This window comes from Primulina eburnea, chromosome 4, assembly GCF_022965805.1.
Source record: "Primulina eburnea isolate SZY01 chromosome 4, ASM2296580v1, whole genome shotgun sequence".
Classification (NCBI taxonomy): domain Eukaryota; kingdom Viridiplantae; phylum Streptophyta; class Magnoliopsida; order Lamiales; family Gesneriaceae; genus Primulina; species Primulina eburnea.
In genome coordinates this window covers 44,480,606-44,498,222 of record NC_133104.1, presented here as the reverse complement: position 1 = coordinate 44,498,222, position 17,617 = coordinate 44,480,606, and the positions used below count along the sequence as shown (strand labels likewise).

Genomic DNA, 17,617 nt, shown 5'->3' with positions numbered 1-17,617 from the left:
GCCAAAAGCATTACAAATAAATTCAGTCGGACAACCTGCTATCACTTTTGCTTTGTCTTTTTTTTTTTTTTTGAAAAATACGTAAAGGTGGTGCTCAGCGTGACTTTAATCGGTCATTTAACTCGGAGGGAACCAAATGCAACGATTATGGATAGAATGGCTGACGACTATAATTTGTGGTCTTTCAACAAACGCAGCAAACTACCATAGATCTATATGCGGTTCAAATAAAAGAGGAAAACTAACACGAGGTCGTTGCATTGTGCACTCAAAGATTGTCGTTATTTTCAGTAATGGGGATTGTATGCCTACTCAACCTCAGAAGCTCCATATCTAAAGATGAAGATACGATTAGTTCACAGGAGGATACCTGATTGGATAGATACATCGAGGAAAAATTTACTACTCCTGGCTCCGGTCAGCATCACGTTGCAGCTCTGGAGAGGTGAAAATTGAATATCCTACTTATCTACTATGGATGTTGAATTCGTTGAGACAGATTCTGTATCGTCAACCACTCCTGTTGTCAACTGACTGTCCAGAATATCCACGACATTATCTGGTGGGCATTTATCAGCTGGATTGGTAGCCGGTATCCGGCAAAAGCACTCGGGCCAAGAATTTGTATAGAATGACTCGGGTGATATCCGTTTGTGTGGTCCACCAAAGTTTGTGTTTTGCATCACCCGTCTAACATCTTCTTCAAAACCTGCTAGACGCCCCTTTTCCCGATCAAGAAAGATAGGGGCAAGAGATTTTCTATCCGGTTGAATGTTTGTGCGGAAACCATAGTAGAGGCGGTGACCGAGTAGATTATTAGCAAAGTTGCTTGGGCCATCATATGTTGGCATGAAAATGTCTGAGAGCAGACAAACCATATAATCTACAGCAGAACCCAAAATGCCATTTGTATTCTTGGCCAGTTCGCCAGTAGAATCTACTGTCTTGTGATTCTCAAGGCGAGGGAACAAAGATCGAAATGGTTTCATGAATCGCTCACCCCCAAATAGGTCCCCGGATGCAATGTATATCGTAGTAGAGTTATCAAACCCCATTGCTCGTAAGACCAGACCCACCTGCAGGATGTCAAAGTATCATGTTAGCACATTGAACAATGATCAGCGTGGCATTTTTTTATTTTGACCGATTATGTTCTGATAACGGATAAGATTTGGGGACAAAGTAATCTAACATCATGGACGATGTCAGTGAATGATATATGTCATATGACGACCAACTTCAAGAAAAAACCTGTCTCAATTTCATTCATTTCTAATAGCTCATACTCAATCTGACATGGATCCTTCATTTTGGCAGCAACTACTGCGAAATTATTGCTCAGTCCATCAATGAGAGACATATACTGGTAACCTTCACTGCTATCGAAATCAAGTAACCTGGTACATAGGGCATGCATCACATCTATCTATGATTAACCTCTTTTCAGACTTTACCAATTGTCAGTGTGTTTTCTCGTTATTTGGTAGGCCACATCACTGCTGTTGATGGTATGCCTAGAAACGGCAAGCTTAAGGGCAATTACCAAACTATATGCCACCAATCTCCCATCGATTGCCATACCAGGGGAAAGGAGGCATGTCTTCTCAAACAAAAAGAGACCAAATGCACCATGAAAATTCTGGATAGCAACAAAGAACAATTGAGAATAAAGGTAAAGTATGCACAAACAATTTTGTCACTGGAACGGCTTATCAAACAAAATAACTTCGAATGACACACTGCGGATGGTAATAAACTAGACTAAATATCCGAAAGGCCGACTCTGCAGAATGCAATTTTCACAGGGATAGTAAAAATGTTAATTTTTGTTTTCTAGCGAACAACTATTGTTATTTTATGAATACTATGCAAAACTAAATTTCATATTCATTTTCAAGAGGAAAGTCAAAGTTGCAGTTACTTTTTAAGAAAGTCAGCACCAATGCAATAGCATTTGTACATCAAGAAATTACAGAGAAAGCAAGATATGATCCACATTTATTATCACAATAAAGGAGATGAAAAAGAGGAAAAATAAGCTTCAATGACTCTACGTGAAAATGTACGAAAAAAATTAGTAACAAATATCAGAAAAAATACCTCTTCTGGAGTTAAAGGGCACTTTCCAATCGCCCTTCTTTCACTGTAAATAAGTTTCTTTGGTGCAAAATTTTCATTCCGATATTTCTTTAAAAAAATTTGTTCCTCTGCAGTGAAGATATCAAAGCACCTGAAAAAGGGCTAATCAAATATGACAACTTCAAATGCAATAAAAGAATAGAGTAGTTCAAGCATGTCAATACAAGGGGTAAAGATTCACCCAGCAAAAGCAAGCATATCCATCTCAAAGCGAAGATGTATAGCCATGAAGTGACCTTGTGCACGAAGTCTGTTCACTATTGAGTTACTAAGCTCCATAATGTGGGGCTTAAATCTTAATGCATGATAGTTCACTCGACACCTTAATCGTTGATACTCAGGGTTATCAATCTCTTCAGCCATGCGATGAGAGAAAGGGGTAAGATAAATAGCACCATGCTGCTTCATCTTCTCTAAAGCAACTGTCATGTACCAACTGATGGGAGCATCTCTATCAGGTCGCAGCTGAGCCAATAAGACATTTTTTGTCAAGATGGTATCTTAATTTATATCAACTGAAAACTTTGCGGTCATGCATGTATTCACCTGAAAAGCTTTTATCTTCTTGATCTTCCCATTTTTTCGGATTTCTGGAATACTTTCAACAATGTTTACATCATACCTCAACGACTTGATAAAATGCTCGACATCATAGACACCATGAAATCCACTACAAAGAAAAACGATATGACATTATGATTCGGCTGCACGCATGAGTTAATGTAAATATTTTTACTGGACCAGAAAAATAAATTGCTGCTATAACCCATGCGCTGAATTGCCTTCAGGTGTGCTGCACTTGCTTAGACTTGGAATTTAGTAAACGGACCCTTTACCTATGACATTACAGCCTGAATTTAAAAGCACTAGTACAACAATCAATCACTTACTCTACACCTGATATTTGAAAGGTGGACCTGGAAAAAATCCAGATCGGAGGTGGAAAATGATCGTACGTTGTGCTTGAAAAGTAATATTGGTGTTTTTTTTTATGCAGTTGTTAGGTTTCACCAATAGGTCATATTAATGATAGGACTGTTGCTGGTTAATATATAATGCGAGACAGGAAACAACTAGTTTGTTACAGAGTTTTGAGATGTCACTGTTAAGTATGCAAATAGGAGAGTGTTGCATGTGGTTCAAGTCTTGCTTATGGAACCATTGAAACAATAGGCAAAGTGAGAGCATGAGAGATTTGCTTCCGTGAATTTGAACTTTAGCATGCAGAGACTCTAAATCAAAATTTGCATGCTATAAAGAAGGGAAAATCGTATCCGACAATAAGCCATGTATACCATCCATTCATCACTAGTCAGCATAACATGATGTAATCAACATGTAGAACGCTTCCATAGCAATATCAGGCAACTTGAAACCTTGGACACCAAGACAATCCCAATTTCAATTTTGCAATAGATGCAAAGATCCAAAATATCACCACATAATAAACATCAGAACAACGTCTAAACGATGAGCACACCAAACTCCAGAAGCAAGGGTTCAGTAAATGTTCCTGTCCTAATATTCCATTTGAGATATTCATACCCTCAATTGATAGTTACTTTAATGTTCGAATTTACACCACCTCATACATTCATATCTGTTATTAAATCTACAGAAATTCAAAATAAGTTCACAACACAACTATCTACCCTATTATTAAACATAAAAAGGAAACGTTGGACTTTTGTGGAAGTACGCACCTGTCATCATGCCAAAAAGAATTTGCGTCAAGTTCAGGCAGAACAAGTGTGGCATTCATAATTCGAGCAGCAAGGACAGCATTACAGATCTAGCATATACACAAACTCCATGGAGTCATATGCTGTTCACAAATTCTATGCCACCATATAAGTAGCAAATGTTGGCTTCTTTAATCATGAGTCAAAGTGACAAGATTTTTGAAATGTTTCTCATCTTCACATATAAGACATGACATGTAAGTAAAAACCAGCACAAATGAATGTTGACTGGTGACTGGGGACACAAAACCAATGTCTACTTCCACAATTATTTTACAACGATATAATATAGATGGTGTCACCTCAGAGTGAAGAAATGCAGGAAATGAGTAAAAAGGTGACCCTCATGCTACTGGCCACCAGATATAAAAAAATTGACCTAAGGATGAGGTTCTTGAATTAAAAGATGCAAGGAATTTAGAAATTATGATTGAAACATGTCAAGAAGCTAGAGTATCACATCATTCTAGCACATGGTTTCTGTGAATAGAAGATTATCACTGCTGTTTCATTACTATATTGGTAGCATACCGCGCTTCTTTGCTGATTGAGGCCACCGTTACAGCGAACTCGCAAATAACCATTGGTTTCTGCTGGAGGAGCTGCACATGTATACATATGTACAACCATAATCATAAATCCTGATACTTTGCGCATAGAAACTCTTTATGATCAGCCTTAACATTAGTCTATTGAATAGATTGGACGAACTGGGATTTTAAAATGAAACAACGGCTGTAAATAAGAGTGACAATTCAATAAAAACTAGTTTCTAAAGAAGGAACGGTAATCTATAGGGTACGAACTCTAATCTAAGTAAAAGACCTACGAGGCCAATGAGATCTTGGAGCAGAAGATGGCCTCCATCCACCGGAAGCAGCTGTATCCCAAAGTGTATCCACATCAATCTGCCATACAAGACAAGCACGGCAAGCATAACAAATAAAAGTGTATCTCTATTAACTTCCTGAGGTTTAATAAGAAAATAGTAGTGAGCACGGTAATCTCGATGGTACTAACAAAATAAGAAAGTAAGTCATAAGCAGAGATGCAGCTGTCATAGTCATATAGACAACTCATACGTCTTCAACTTGAACCCTTCCACGACAAGAGACAGAACTACGTAACTAAAATGAGTTCTACACATGAGTTGTTACGACTTGGGCCACTTGGCTAAATTCCCGATCTTAATAGAAGAGTGATAAATGCCCTAAAGGTTAAAGCTCTCTTCGACCCTTGGACGAAGAAAAGGACGATAAAAACTACTTTAAGCCATGGTGTCCTTTGTGGGAGAAATATAGTGAAACTATACACAGGAGAGTGACAACTTGTAGTTGTTGTGGATAATGTCATAAAAAAATATAATTTTTGCCATAAAAGAAAACACAGAGAAGCTGTTATCATGAATATAATTCTGAAAGGTACTGAAGGATCACACAATTAACCTTTCAACTAATCAAATTTCATGATATTGTCAATTTGGTACATCACCGTCAAAGCACTGACACACACCACACTATCTAGTTTCTAACACCTTTCCATTTTACTTTTCATGTCCCAAGATAAACTAGGAGTCCGAAGGAAAAAAGTTTGTTAAGCTTTGTTTGGATTCAGTATTTTCAGAGGAAAGAGAGAGAAAAAATATAGCAGAATCAATAGTAAGAAATTTCACTGCAGTTTCCTTTCCAGTGTATCCTATCTCAGATTTTAAGATATATTGTCATCATGGTTTAGCATGAAAAAATGAAAAAAAATATATATACTAGTAGCACATACATACCCATACATCATTTTTTTACAAATATGTCATTCTCCTCTCCCTCCAAACCCAAACATATTCAAAAAAAAATTTCTTGTTTCCAAACTAAAATTGTAGAGTGAATCTTCACTTGCAACGAAAAAGTGATTATCAAACACACCTCTATACTTCAGCAGAACTTTCTAGAGTAAACAAAACGTTATTATTTCATAAGGTACAATTATAGAGTGAATCTTCACTTGCAACGAAAAAGCAACAATCAGAACACTTCAGCATCAACCACAACTAACTGAGCTTTCCCAATCGAAACATTATATGCGCAATACGCAAAAATATTCAAAAATTTTAAAAACAATAATGACCTCGGCTCGAGATACGGCTCGATTGTTACTCCTGGTAGCGGATAAAAGAGAGAGAGTGCAGATCACAAGTACAATTACAGCAAATGATAGTCTGCCAAACATGCCTCTAACTCCAGATTGCTTCTGCTGGTGCCTATGCACCGGTCTACTGGAATCAGCCAAAAAAAAAGCATCAACAGATCCGACTCCAAAGTTTAAAAGCACAAAATTAAGCAGATAAAATTAATCAAACTTCATAATCTCTCACACTTATATTCCGAAAATTTACCTTCTCATCCTCGGGGATCAATGAGTATGATCCAAACTTTCCGAAGTTTAGCAATATTCTTCGTAGAACAGTTCCGTTCGTGTGAAAGAGTGAGTGTACGTGAGAAAGGGCGCTGCAGAGGAGAGACCAAAATGAAGAACTGGGTTTCATTTCTTTTTTGTACTCAAGATTATTGTCCTCAAATTTATTTTTTTTTTTTATTATTTTTTTAATATTCCTCGAATATGATATTTGCGTAAATATCAATTATTATATTTTAAAATCACAAAATATTATATTGTAAGTTATGATATATTATGTATAATTTGAAAAATAATAGAAATAAAGCAAAAATTTGTGTGAGACGGTCTCACGTATCGTACTTTGCGAGACGAGTCTTATTTGAGTCATCAATAAAAAATATATTACTTTTTATGCTAAAAGTATTACTTTTTATTATAAATATCGGTAAAGTTGACCTGTTTCACAGATAAAGATTCGTGAAACCATCTCACAAGAGACGTAATGATTATGTGCACTACAAAAAAAAAAAAAATTTAGCGACGGTTCCGTCGCTAAAAGGTAAAAGCGACGGTTTGGCGGTCTGTAACAGAAGTTAGCGTCGCTTTCAGAAAGCGATGGTTATCAAATCCCGTCGCCTATAGAGATGGTTTTGTTGAAAAAGATCGTCGCTCACCGTCGCTTATATTAAGCGACGGTGTTTAATGAAAATCGCACTTGATGTGCGTGAAGATATTAAATTTACGCAAAAAGTAATGTATTAATTTTACACAAATAAACTACTACGCAAAAATTAAAATCATGTATTAAATTTTCTGTAAAAAAAAACTTTAAAACCTGATGTTGCGCGAAGACATGCAATTCCACGTAACGCTGAATAATCGCACCGAGTACCAAATCTAGAACATAAATACGAAATAGTTAGTACAAAACAAAAACCGAAACTTCGAAAAATTTATAGAGATTCGTTACTACCAGAGATAGACGAAAATCGCTTATGTAAAATGTTCGCGAACCTCAGTATATAAAAGATTCGTAGCGACGGTAAAGGTAAAACCGTCGCGAGTGGCGACGGATATGCTTCTAATCGTCGGTAATAGCGACCGCTTTTTCAAAAAACCGTCGCCCACATAGATCGGCGACGGTTTCGGCCATACCGTCGCCGATCTATGGCGACGGTTTATACAGAACCGTCGCCGATACTGTCGCTAAATCACCATCGACGGTTTTTTTAAAAATCGTCGCAATAAGTTGCGACATTTTATGACACTCGCAATATTAGCGACAGTTTATAATAAACTGTCGCAAAAATAGCTACGTTAATCAATACACCGTCGCTAAAAAAGCGACGGGTGGTAGTAAACCGTCGCTTATTTTACTCAGCGACGGTTGTATTGAAAACGGTCGCTATATAGCGACGGTTGAAAGAAAATCGTCGCAAGTTTAGCGACGGCTTATATAAAACCTTCGCTATACGTTCCGTTTTTTTGTAGTGTTTAGAGGGTATGAACAAATTGAAAAAATATAGCAGAATTTCATGATATTGTCAATTTGGTACATCACTGTCAAAGCACGGACACACACCACACTATCTAATTTCTAACACCTTTCCATTTTCCTTTTCATGTCCCAAGATAAACTAGGAGTCCGAAAGAAAAAAAGTTTGTTAAGCTTTGTTTGGATTCAGTATTTTCAGAGGAAAGAGAGAGAAAAAATATAGCAGAATCAATAGTAAGAAATTTCACAGCAGTTTCCTTTCCAGTGTATCCTATCTCAGATTTTAATATATTGTCATCGTGGTTTAGCATGAAAACATGAAAAAAAATATATATACTAGTAGCACATACATACCATACATCATTTTTTTTTTACAAATATGTCATTCTCCTCTCCCTCCAAACCCAAACATATTCAAAAAAAAATATTCCTGTTTCCAAACTAAAATTTTAGAGTGAATATTCACTTGCAACGAAAAAATGATTATCAAACACCTCTATACTTCAGCAGAACTTTCTAGAGTAAACAAAACGTTATTATTTCATAAGCTACAAGTATAGAGGGTCTGAACAAATTGAAAAAATATAGCAGAATTTCATGGTATTGTCAATTTGGTACATCACTGTCAAAGCACGAACACACACCACACTATCTAATTTCTAACACCTTTCCATTTTCCTTTTCATGTCCCAAGATAAACTAGGAGTCCGAAAGAAAAAAAGTTTGTTAAGCTTTGTTTGGATTCAGTATTTTCAGAGGAAAGAGAGAGAAAAAATATAGCAGAATCAATAGTAAGAAATTTCACAGCAGTTTCCTTTCCAGTGTATCCTATCTCAGATTTTAATATATTGTCATCGTGGTTTAGCATGAAAACATGAAAAAAAATATATATACTAGTAGCACATACATACCATACATCATTTTTTTTTTTTACAAATATGTCATTCTCCTCTCCCTCCAAACCCAAACATATTCAAAAAAAAATATTCCTGTTTCCAAACTAAAATTGTAGAGTGAATATTCACTTGCAACGAAAAATTGATTATCAAACACCTCTATACTTCAGCAGAACTTTCTAGAGTAAACAAAACGTTATTATTTCATAAGCTACAAGTATATAGTGAATCTTCACTTGCAACGAAAAATTGATTATCAAACACCTCTATACTTCAGCAGAACTTTCTAGAGTAAACAAAACGTTATTATTTCATAAGCTACAAGTATAGAGTGAATCTTCACTTGCAACAAAAAATTGATTATCAAACACCTCTATACTTCAGCAGAACTTTCTAGCGTAAACAAAACGTTATTATTTCATAAGATACAAGTATAGAGTGAATCTTCACTTGCAACGAAAAAGCAACAATCAGAACACTTCAGCGTCAACCACAACTAACTGAGCTTTCCCAATCGAAACATTATATGCGCAATATGCAAAAATATTCAAAAATTTAAAAAACAATAATGACCTCGGCTCGAGATACGGCTCGATTGTTACTCCTGGTAGCGGATAAAAGAGAGAGAGTGCAGATCACAAGTACAATTACAGCAATGATAGTCTGCCAAACATGCCTCTAACTCCAGATTGCTTCTGCTGGTGCCTATGCACCGATCTACTGGAATCAGCCAAAAAAGAAGCATCAGCAGATCCGACTCCAAAGTTTAAAAGCACAAAATTAAGGAGATAAAATTAATCAAACTTCATAATCTCTCACACTTATATTCCGAAAATTTACCTTCTCATCGTCGGAGATCAATGAGTGTGATCCAAACTTTCCGAAGTTTCGCAATATTCTTCGTAGAACAGTACCGTTCGTGTGAAAGAGTGAGTGTACGTGAGAAAGAGCGCTGCAGATGAGAGACCGAAATGAATAACTGGGTTTCATTTCTTTTTTGTACTCAAGATTATTGTCCTCAAATTTATTTATTTTTATTATTTTTTTAATATTCCTCGAATATGATATTTGCGTAAATATCAATTATTATATTTTAAAATCACAAAATATTATATTGTAAGTTATGATATATGATGTATAATTTGAAAAATAATAGAAATAAAGCAAAAATTTATGTGAGACGGTCTCACGTATCGTATTTTGCGAGACGAGTCTTATTTGAGTCATCAATAAAAAAAATATTACTTTTATGCTAAGAGTATTACTTTTTATTATAGATATCGGTAAGGTTGACCCGTTTCACAGATAAAGATTATCGAAACGTCTCACAAGAGACGTAATGTTTATGTTCACTACAAAAAAAAAAAAAAAAAAATTAGCGACGGTTAAATCCGTCGCTAAAAGGTAAAATCGACGGTTTTAACGACGGTTTGGCGGTCCGTAACAGAAGTTAGCGTCGCTTTCTGAAAGCGACGGTTTATCAACTCCCATCGCCTATAGCGACGGTTTTGTTGAAGAAGACCGTCGCTCATTAGCGACGGTTTATATGCCGACCGTCCCTAATGTAAGCGGCGGTTATAAGTACACCGTCGCTTTATTAACCGGCGGTTATAAGTACATATAGCGACGGTTTTTACTAAACCGTCGCTATATTAAGCAACGGTCTAACAAAAACCGTCGCTATATTAATCGGCGATTTTTTTATAAAAACCGTCGCTTGATATAGGGACGGTGTTTAATGAAAATCGCGAAGATGTTTAATTTTACGCAAAAAAGTAATGTATTAAATTTACACAAAAAACTACTACGCAAAAATTAAAATCATGTATTAAATTTTCTGTAAAAAAAAATAATTTAAAACCTGATGTTGCGCGAAGACATGCAATTCTACGTAATGCTGAAAAATCGCACTGAGTAGCAAATCTACAACATAAATACGAAATAGTTAGTACAAAATAAAAACCGAAACTTTGAAAAATTTATAGAGATTCGTTACTATTAGAGATAGACGAAAATTGCTTATTTAAAATGTTCGCGAAGCTCGGTATATATAGAATCATAGCGACGGGCTACGAGAAAACCGTTGCGAGTTGCGACAGACAGGTCTTTAATCGTCGCTAATAGCGACGGCTTTTTCATAAACCGTCGCTGATATAGATCGTCGAAGGTTTATACAAAACCGTCGCCGTTCTAGATCGGCGGCGGTTTATGTTTATTCGTCGCCGTATATTGCGACGGGTTGTATTATACCGTCGCACATGGCGACAGGTACAAACCCGTCGACTAATATTAGCGACAGTTGTCCAAAAAACTGTCGTTACAGTAGCGACGGTTGATTATAAACCGTGGCTAAAAAAGCGACGGTTTTTAGAACACCGTCGCTTATTTTTATTAGCGGTTAAAACGTCGCAATATTAGCGACAGTTTATGTTAAACTGTCGCTACAATAACGACGGTTGTTGTTAAATTGTCGCTAAGCGAGCGACGGTGTTTAGTAAATCGTCGCTAAATAAGCGACGGTGTTTCGTGAACCGTCGCTACAGGAGCGACGTTTTTTTAAAAATCGTCGCAATAAATTGCGACAGTTTATGATACCGTCGCAATATTAGAACATTTTATTAAAAACTGTCGCAAAAATAGCGACGGTAATCGATACATCGTCGCTAAAAAAACGACGGGTGGTAGTAAACCGTCGCTTATTTTACTTAGCGATGGTTGTATTGAAAATTGTCGCTATATAGCGACGGTTGAAAGAAAACTGTCGCAAGTTTAATGACGGCTTATATAAAACCGTCGCTATGCGTTCCGTTTTTTTGTAGTGGTTAGAAGGTCTGAACAAATTGAAAAAATATATCCTGCAAATTTATAATAAAAATTGGGAAAAAAAAAACCATTACTTGGTTTATCTGAGAACGAGACATAAATTTTCAAAAAACCAAGTCTTATTATATTTCTGTTTGCAATATCTAAAACAAGTGATTTATTGTATGTTTTAAGGAAATTACCTGGTGTTGGGCAATTACATTTCAACTCTTCTTGATTTTTAATATTGATCAATATTTAATCTCATATGTTCGATAACAAATTTCACCAGGACCAAGAGTGACAGCAACAACCAAATTAGCCACTCATGTAGAATTCAAACTACAACACTGTACAATATTACATGTAATCCTCAAACATCATCAAAATACTTGTCTTCAGCATCTTGAGTAGCGACTTTCGTCCAGTGATCGTCCAAAGTCTCATCCTCATCAATTTTCAAGTAATCCAAATGCCCGGAATCTGCCCCAGATAAAAACTTCTGCTGCATTATGTGTGTAAATTGCTCCATTCGATCGCTCATTGCAAGTTCCGTCTCTTCATTCTTGCAAACAAATGGGATCAAAATGAGATCAAACGGGTGACAAGAGACTCAAATGTATCATGATGCACTAGGGCCCAATATTCAAATGTTTTACTGGGGAAAGGGGTCGATATGAGCAGGCAAAAGATTCATCAACCTAAACATTGGAGCATACTTTGTTTCATGATCGTGCCATAGATTATGTAAAAATAGAAACATAGAAACACGTATACAACTAGAATAAATTGATCCCCGAAAAGAAAGCAGAGAGTAAATCCAAGTGTGATATATGTACATGTTAGAACACAACTGCTTTTGTATCGAGCAACGCAACGAGAAAGAAGAAGGTGGGAAACATAGGCTAAGTTTATTTACATTTTGGGGAAACATTTTTATATTCGTGAAAGGGAAGAACAATCCACTCTCAGCTTACTTCATTTCATTTTCTCCCTACACATTTCTACGTGCAATCATTATTTCAATTTCACCATTTACAACTCTAAAATCAACTCAATATTATATAATACTCAACTCAATAACTATATTACAAGCCACTAAAAATGCATAACCTAACATATTCTTACACTACACCAGCCCAAACCAAACATTCATAGCTGCCACCTTTTAAAAATAAAACACGTTAAAAAAACATTTCCTTGAAACACCCAATGACACATCGAAGCATTACTGTATCTGCACACAAAATATTGAAGTATCTCTCTGAAAAAATTGATAAGTATGAGAAGATAAAATGATAGCAAGATTGCATAATTCATAATAAAGCACAGTGACAAGCCCAATAAACAAAATCTTTACCTGAAATATCTGTTGGCTCCTACTAGAAAGGCCAACTTTCATGTCGTCTCCTCTCTTCTCAGTCACCCCCTCCCCAACTTTTGGGTTACTTTCATTCTCTTCTTCTTCTTCCTCCTCCTCCTCCTCCTCCTCCTCTTCCACCTCTTCTTGCATTTCCGGTTCATTCCCTATCCAGTCGCTTTGAGCCACACCCAACCTTTGTTGCTCCCCTCGGATTTTCTCCACTAATATAGCCTCTTCTGATCTTCTCATAAGCGTCTCAGACCACCGTTCCCCAGGTCTCGCCATGCTTCTTCCACTCAGATCCTGAAACTTTCCCACATACTCATGATGCAAATACGGTTCTCTTTCCCTCATAGAATCCTCCGAAAAATAATGTCCATCCATGATTAACTTATCCATGTATGCCAGCCTCCTATTCTTAACCTTCACGCACTTGGACTTCTTTTCCTCCTCTGTCGGACTCACAACACTTCGTAGGCGATTTAAATGCCAATTGATTTCATAATCGTCTTTCAACAAATCAAACTCATCAAGCTCCACGAGTGATAACTTAGATCCATAACGCTCTAATTCGTCCAAAAGAGTACAAAATTAGAAAATTTCAGATGAGGGGAAAGGCGTGTGTACGTGTATTACAGCTAGCTACATCAAAGTCCACGAAGATAAAAGAATGAATGTGACTAAAACAGATGCAAATTATAGTTCTCTAGTTGGGCTGCTGATTCAACTCAGCGCTAATCAAATCTTCAATATACACATCAGTCGGCAGTTCACCAAATCAACTATTCAAAATATAATAATTAAACAATCATTCTGTTCGATGCACCTTTTCTACTAATCATAATCTAAAGCCAACAACGCCACCACGATTCTCCACAAGTTTATGCATAAAGTTTGAATATTTTCCGTATGTGCCTATCTATAAATCCATAAATGAAGTTAAAAAGGTAAAAACAAAACATCCAGAAAATGGTGGCAAGTAGGTACCCAAGAACACGGCGGCGTCGCGAGAGAGGAGGTCGAGGAGGAGGGACTTGCGGTAGGAGGGGTCGGCGGCAGCCGAGGATTGTACCTTGCGAGGATAGTACAAGTCGTCAATTAGCGACAATCTCTCTGCTATGCTTTCACCGGCTTCCCTGGTAACTGTAACAGTGCCCGATTTTCCCATTCTCCGAGATTTCGAATTCTCAAGGAACCACTTCACCGCATAATAATTTGAGAAAATTTCTATCTAATAGCTCTTTTGGTTACCCTTTCGGTACGCGAGCTCCCCTTTCCGAAAATAAATAGTAGAGCCAGTTTTGTGTGATAAGTGTCCCGATACTCTATCTTATCTGTTGCATGGATCGATCTCACTGATATTTATAATAAAAAATAATATTATTAACATAAAAATAATATTTTTTAATAGATTGTTTAAATAAGAGATACGTATCAATAAATACGACAATGAAATTGTCTAACACAAATATTTACGCAAATAATAATAGACAAACGACACATTTCTATTATTTAGTTTTGATTATGGGGGCAACTTATTTTTAAATTTCTAAATGTAAATATTAATGTGTTTAGTTTCTGTTAAAAAAATTGTACTCCTTGCATAAAAAATAATTTTTAAATTTCATGCATTAATTTGTTTTTTCATGAATGAAAATTGGATACAAAATATTAAAAAAATTATATTAAGGATAATTTGAAGAAAAATACCTCTGTCCATAATTTATTTAAGATTCAGTACCCATAAGTTTTTTTTTGTATTTTAGTACCTGACAAAAGACTAACTTAGTTTTTAGTACATGTTTCATGCTTTTTTACTTTTTTACCCTTTTAATTAATAAAAAAAAAAATACCTTTTTTTTTTGTCATCTTCTCTTTCCACTCATCATTCTCGGTACATTTGGATGACATGTAATTGAATTTAAATATTTTTTATTAAAAAAAAAACAAATTATCAATTAATTGAAATTTTTGAAACACTTAGTTTTACTTGAGAATACTTAATTTCAATTTTAAAATACTTGATTTAGTAAATGAAATACTCAGAATGTGTATTAAAATACTGAATATTCGAATATCCAACACAAGTTCACCAAAAGCTTGCATTTCTATCCAAGATCCATTTGGATAACATGTTCATAGGGGTGGGTACGGTACGGTATACCATACCGAACTACGGTACCGTATACCGTATCAAAAATATCGGTATGAAATTTTACTATACCGATACCGATACCGCGGTATACCGCGCACATTCGGTATACCGAATTTTCGATATGAAAAAAGTTCATACCGGTACCGTACCGACACCGAAATTTTTTTCGGTATACCGAACTTAAATTTTAAAAAAAGTAATAATAAAAAAGTATTACCGAAATATCGGAAAAAAATATTCGGTACTGATACCGATACCGAAAATTTCGGTACGGTATGATACCGAAAATTTTCGGTACAATATGAAATTTTCGGTATACCGATTTTTTCGGTAAGTTCAGTATTTTTTCGGTACGGTTTTTCGGTATTTCGTTATTTTTTCCCACCCCTAAATGTTCGTTTCATTTAATTATTTTTTTTATTGTTAAAAAAACAAATTCGCAACTAAACATTGAATTTTTTCAAATACTTAGTTTTACTTGTGAATTAACCAATTTCAATTTTAAAATACTTAATTTGGTAAATGAGATACTCATAATAGGTATTAAAATACTGGATATTCGAATATGCAATATAAGTTCACCAAATGATCGCATTCTATCCAAGATGTATTTGGATGACATGTATATTTCATTTAAATATTTTTTTAATTTAAAAAAAAAAATTCGCAACTAAGCATTGAACTTTTTAAAGTACTTAGTTTTACTTGCGAAATACTTAATTTCAATTTTAAAATACTTTATTTGGTAAATGAAATACTCAGAATGAGTATTAAAATACTGGATATTAGAATATGTAACGTAAGTTCACCAAATGCTCACATTTGTATCCAAGATACATTTGGATGACATGTTCATTTCATTTATTATTTTTTAATTGTTAAAAAAAAACAAATTCATAACTAATTATTGAACTTTTTCAAGTACTTAGTTTTACATGTGAAATACCTAATTTCAATTTTAAAATACTTGATTTGGTAAATGAGATACTCAGAATGAGTATCAAATTACTGGATATTCGAATATGCAACGTAACTTCACAAAGTGATCGCATTTCCATCAAGATGTATTTGGATGACATGTTCATTTCATTTAATTATTTTTTGTTGTAAAAAAAAAATTTGTAATGAAGCATTGAACTTTTTTAAATACTTAGTTTTACTTGCAAAATACCTAATTTCAATTTTAAAATACTTGATTTAGTAAATGAAATGCTCATAATGAGTATTAAAATACTGGATATTCGAATATGCACGCAAGTTCACCAAGTGCTCGCATTTCCATCCAAGATATATTTGAACGACATGTTCATTTTATTTAAATTATTTTTTTATTGTTAAAAAAAAAAAACAAATTCGCAACTAAACATTGAACTTTTTTAAGTACTTAGTTTTACTTGTGAAATAGCTAATTTCTATTTTAAAATACTTGATTTGGTAAATGAGATACTTAGAATGATTATTAAAATACTGGATATTCGAATATGCAATATAAGTTTACGAAGTGCTCGTATTTCCATCCAAGATACATTTGGATGACATGTTCATTTCATTTAATAGTTTTTAAAATTGTTAAAAAAAACAAATTCGCAAATAAGTATTGAACTTTTTCAAGTACTTAGTTTTAATTGCAAAATACCTAATTTCAGTTTTAAAATACTTGATTTGGTAAATGAGATACTCATAATGAGTATTAAATTACTGGATATTCGAATATGTAACGTAAGTTAACAAAGTGCTCGCATTTCCATCCAAGATGCAATTGGATGACATGTTCAAAAACTTTGCAGCAGCCACAAAGCTTTGAAAGAGAAAAAAAGCTTAGAGCGAAGATTTGAAGATTTCCAGACAATGTTCTTTGAGAGAATAGCCTGTATTAGGAACTAGTAACATAATCTGTGGATTTACAATTTACAGAGAAATATGAAGTCGGATACAGTCGATATTCATAGTTCAGTAGGTCGAAAGCTATGAGATTTAATAAAACGACATGCAATTCAGCATTGATAAATAATTAAAGAGATTTAATTATTTCACTAAGTTGAATTAGTTTGACATAGTTTGAGATGGCGTGTTCAATTGGATAAGAAATCTCATCGAAAGCATAGATAATTGTCGAACGAATTAAGTAGATTAGCGAGGGGTATGTGAACCGAGATTCCCAACAAATTCATTTCTCATTGAACTTTAATCAATCATTATAACTTATTTATTTCATCATTTAATCCTTGAACCATTTCATTGAGTTTTTATTTAATAATCGTAGTAATAAACAATCATCTGAAGTATCGCTGCTTTAAATTGAATAATTGAGAATAATAATTGAGAAATACAATCCTTAGACAATGAAAGTTTTGCTCAATCACTAAGCATGGAACATTTTGACATGGTGCACTTGCGATTATTGAAGGTCCATGACTATATTATTACTTGACATTGTGCACTTGCGCTTATTTCGAGCTTGAATATTATTAATTTTTACTAAGAATTTTACAATGAAAATTTTGCTCGATCAGTGAGCATGGATTACATATTACTCTTATTTAATATTTTTTAGTAAAAAAATTCTCAAATAAGCATGAAAATTTTAAAGTACTTAATTTACTTGAGAAGTACCTAATTTGAGTTTGCAAATAT

The 17,617-nt window shown here is 34.7% G+C and overlaps 2 protein-coding genes across 7 annotated transcripts; both read right to left on the bottom strand.

The window, feature by feature from the left end:
- Positions 1–236: 236 nt before the first annotated feature.
- On the bottom strand, positions 237–9,643 carry LOC140829448 (O-fucosyltransferase 1). Of its 6 annotated transcripts, none has more exons than XM_073192696.1 (12): positions 9,504–9,643; positions 9,237–9,383; positions 7,108–7,169; positions 6,271–6,382; positions 6,003–6,150; positions 4,711–4,789; positions 4,413–4,483; positions 3,843–3,931; positions 2,686–2,809; positions 2,321–2,604; positions 2,101–2,230; positions 237–1,076 (listed from the first exon to the last, which is right to left on the bottom strand). In XM_073192696.1, exons 4-12 carry the CDS (start codon positions 6,276–6,278, stop codon positions 462–464), a joined length of 1,548 nt encoding a protein of 515 aa, XP_073048797.1. In that variant the 5' UTR covers positions 6,279–6,382; positions 7,108–7,169; positions 9,237–9,383; positions 9,504–9,643; the 3' UTR covers positions 237–461. The 6 variants fall into 6 exon arrangements, with proteins under 6 accessions (XP_073048797.1, XP_073048798.1, XP_073048796.1 ...); XM_073192697.1 differs by having other exon boundaries at positions 9,237–9,380; positions 9,504–9,633; XM_073192695.1 differs by lacking the exons at positions 9,237–9,383; positions 9,504–9,643 and having other exon boundaries at positions 7,108–7,257.
- A 2,051-nt stretch (positions 9,644–11,694) lies between these two features.
- On the bottom strand, positions 11,695–14,119 carry LOC140829447 (uncharacterized). Its single transcript, XM_073192694.1, has 3 exons — positions 13,816–14,119; positions 12,826–13,394; positions 11,695–12,030 (listed from the first exon to the last, which is right to left on the bottom strand). Exons 1-3 carry the CDS (start codon positions 13,994–13,996, stop codon positions 11,839–11,841), a joined length of 942 nt encoding a protein of 313 aa, XP_073048795.1. The 5' UTR covers positions 13,997–14,119; the 3' UTR covers positions 11,695–11,838.
- Between the last annotated feature and the right edge of the window lie 3,498 nt (positions 14,120–17,617).

Coding starts and splice junctions, on each gene's coding strand:
- LOC140829448 (XM_073192696.1), bottom strand. Junction 3,932..4,412: donor TCAATCAGCAAAGAAGCGCG/GTATGCTACCAA, acceptor TGTATATGCTAG/ATCTGTAATGCTGTCCTTGC. Junction 2,605..2,685: donor AGAAGATAAAAGCTTTTCAG/GTGAATACATGC, acceptor TTATTGGCTCAG/CTGCGACCTGATAGAGATGC.
- LOC140829447 (XM_073192694.1), bottom strand. CDS start 13,996: ATGGGAAAATCGGGCACTGTTACAGTTACCAGGGAAGCCGGTGAAAGC. Junction 13,395..13,815: donor CGACGCCGCCGTGTTCTTGG/GTACCTACTTGC, acceptor TGGACGAATTAG/AGCGTTATGGATCTAAGTTA. Junction 12,031..12,825: donor GGAGCCAACAGATATTTCAG/GTAAAGATTTTG, acceptor TTTGTTTGCAAG/AATGAAGAGACGGAACTTGC.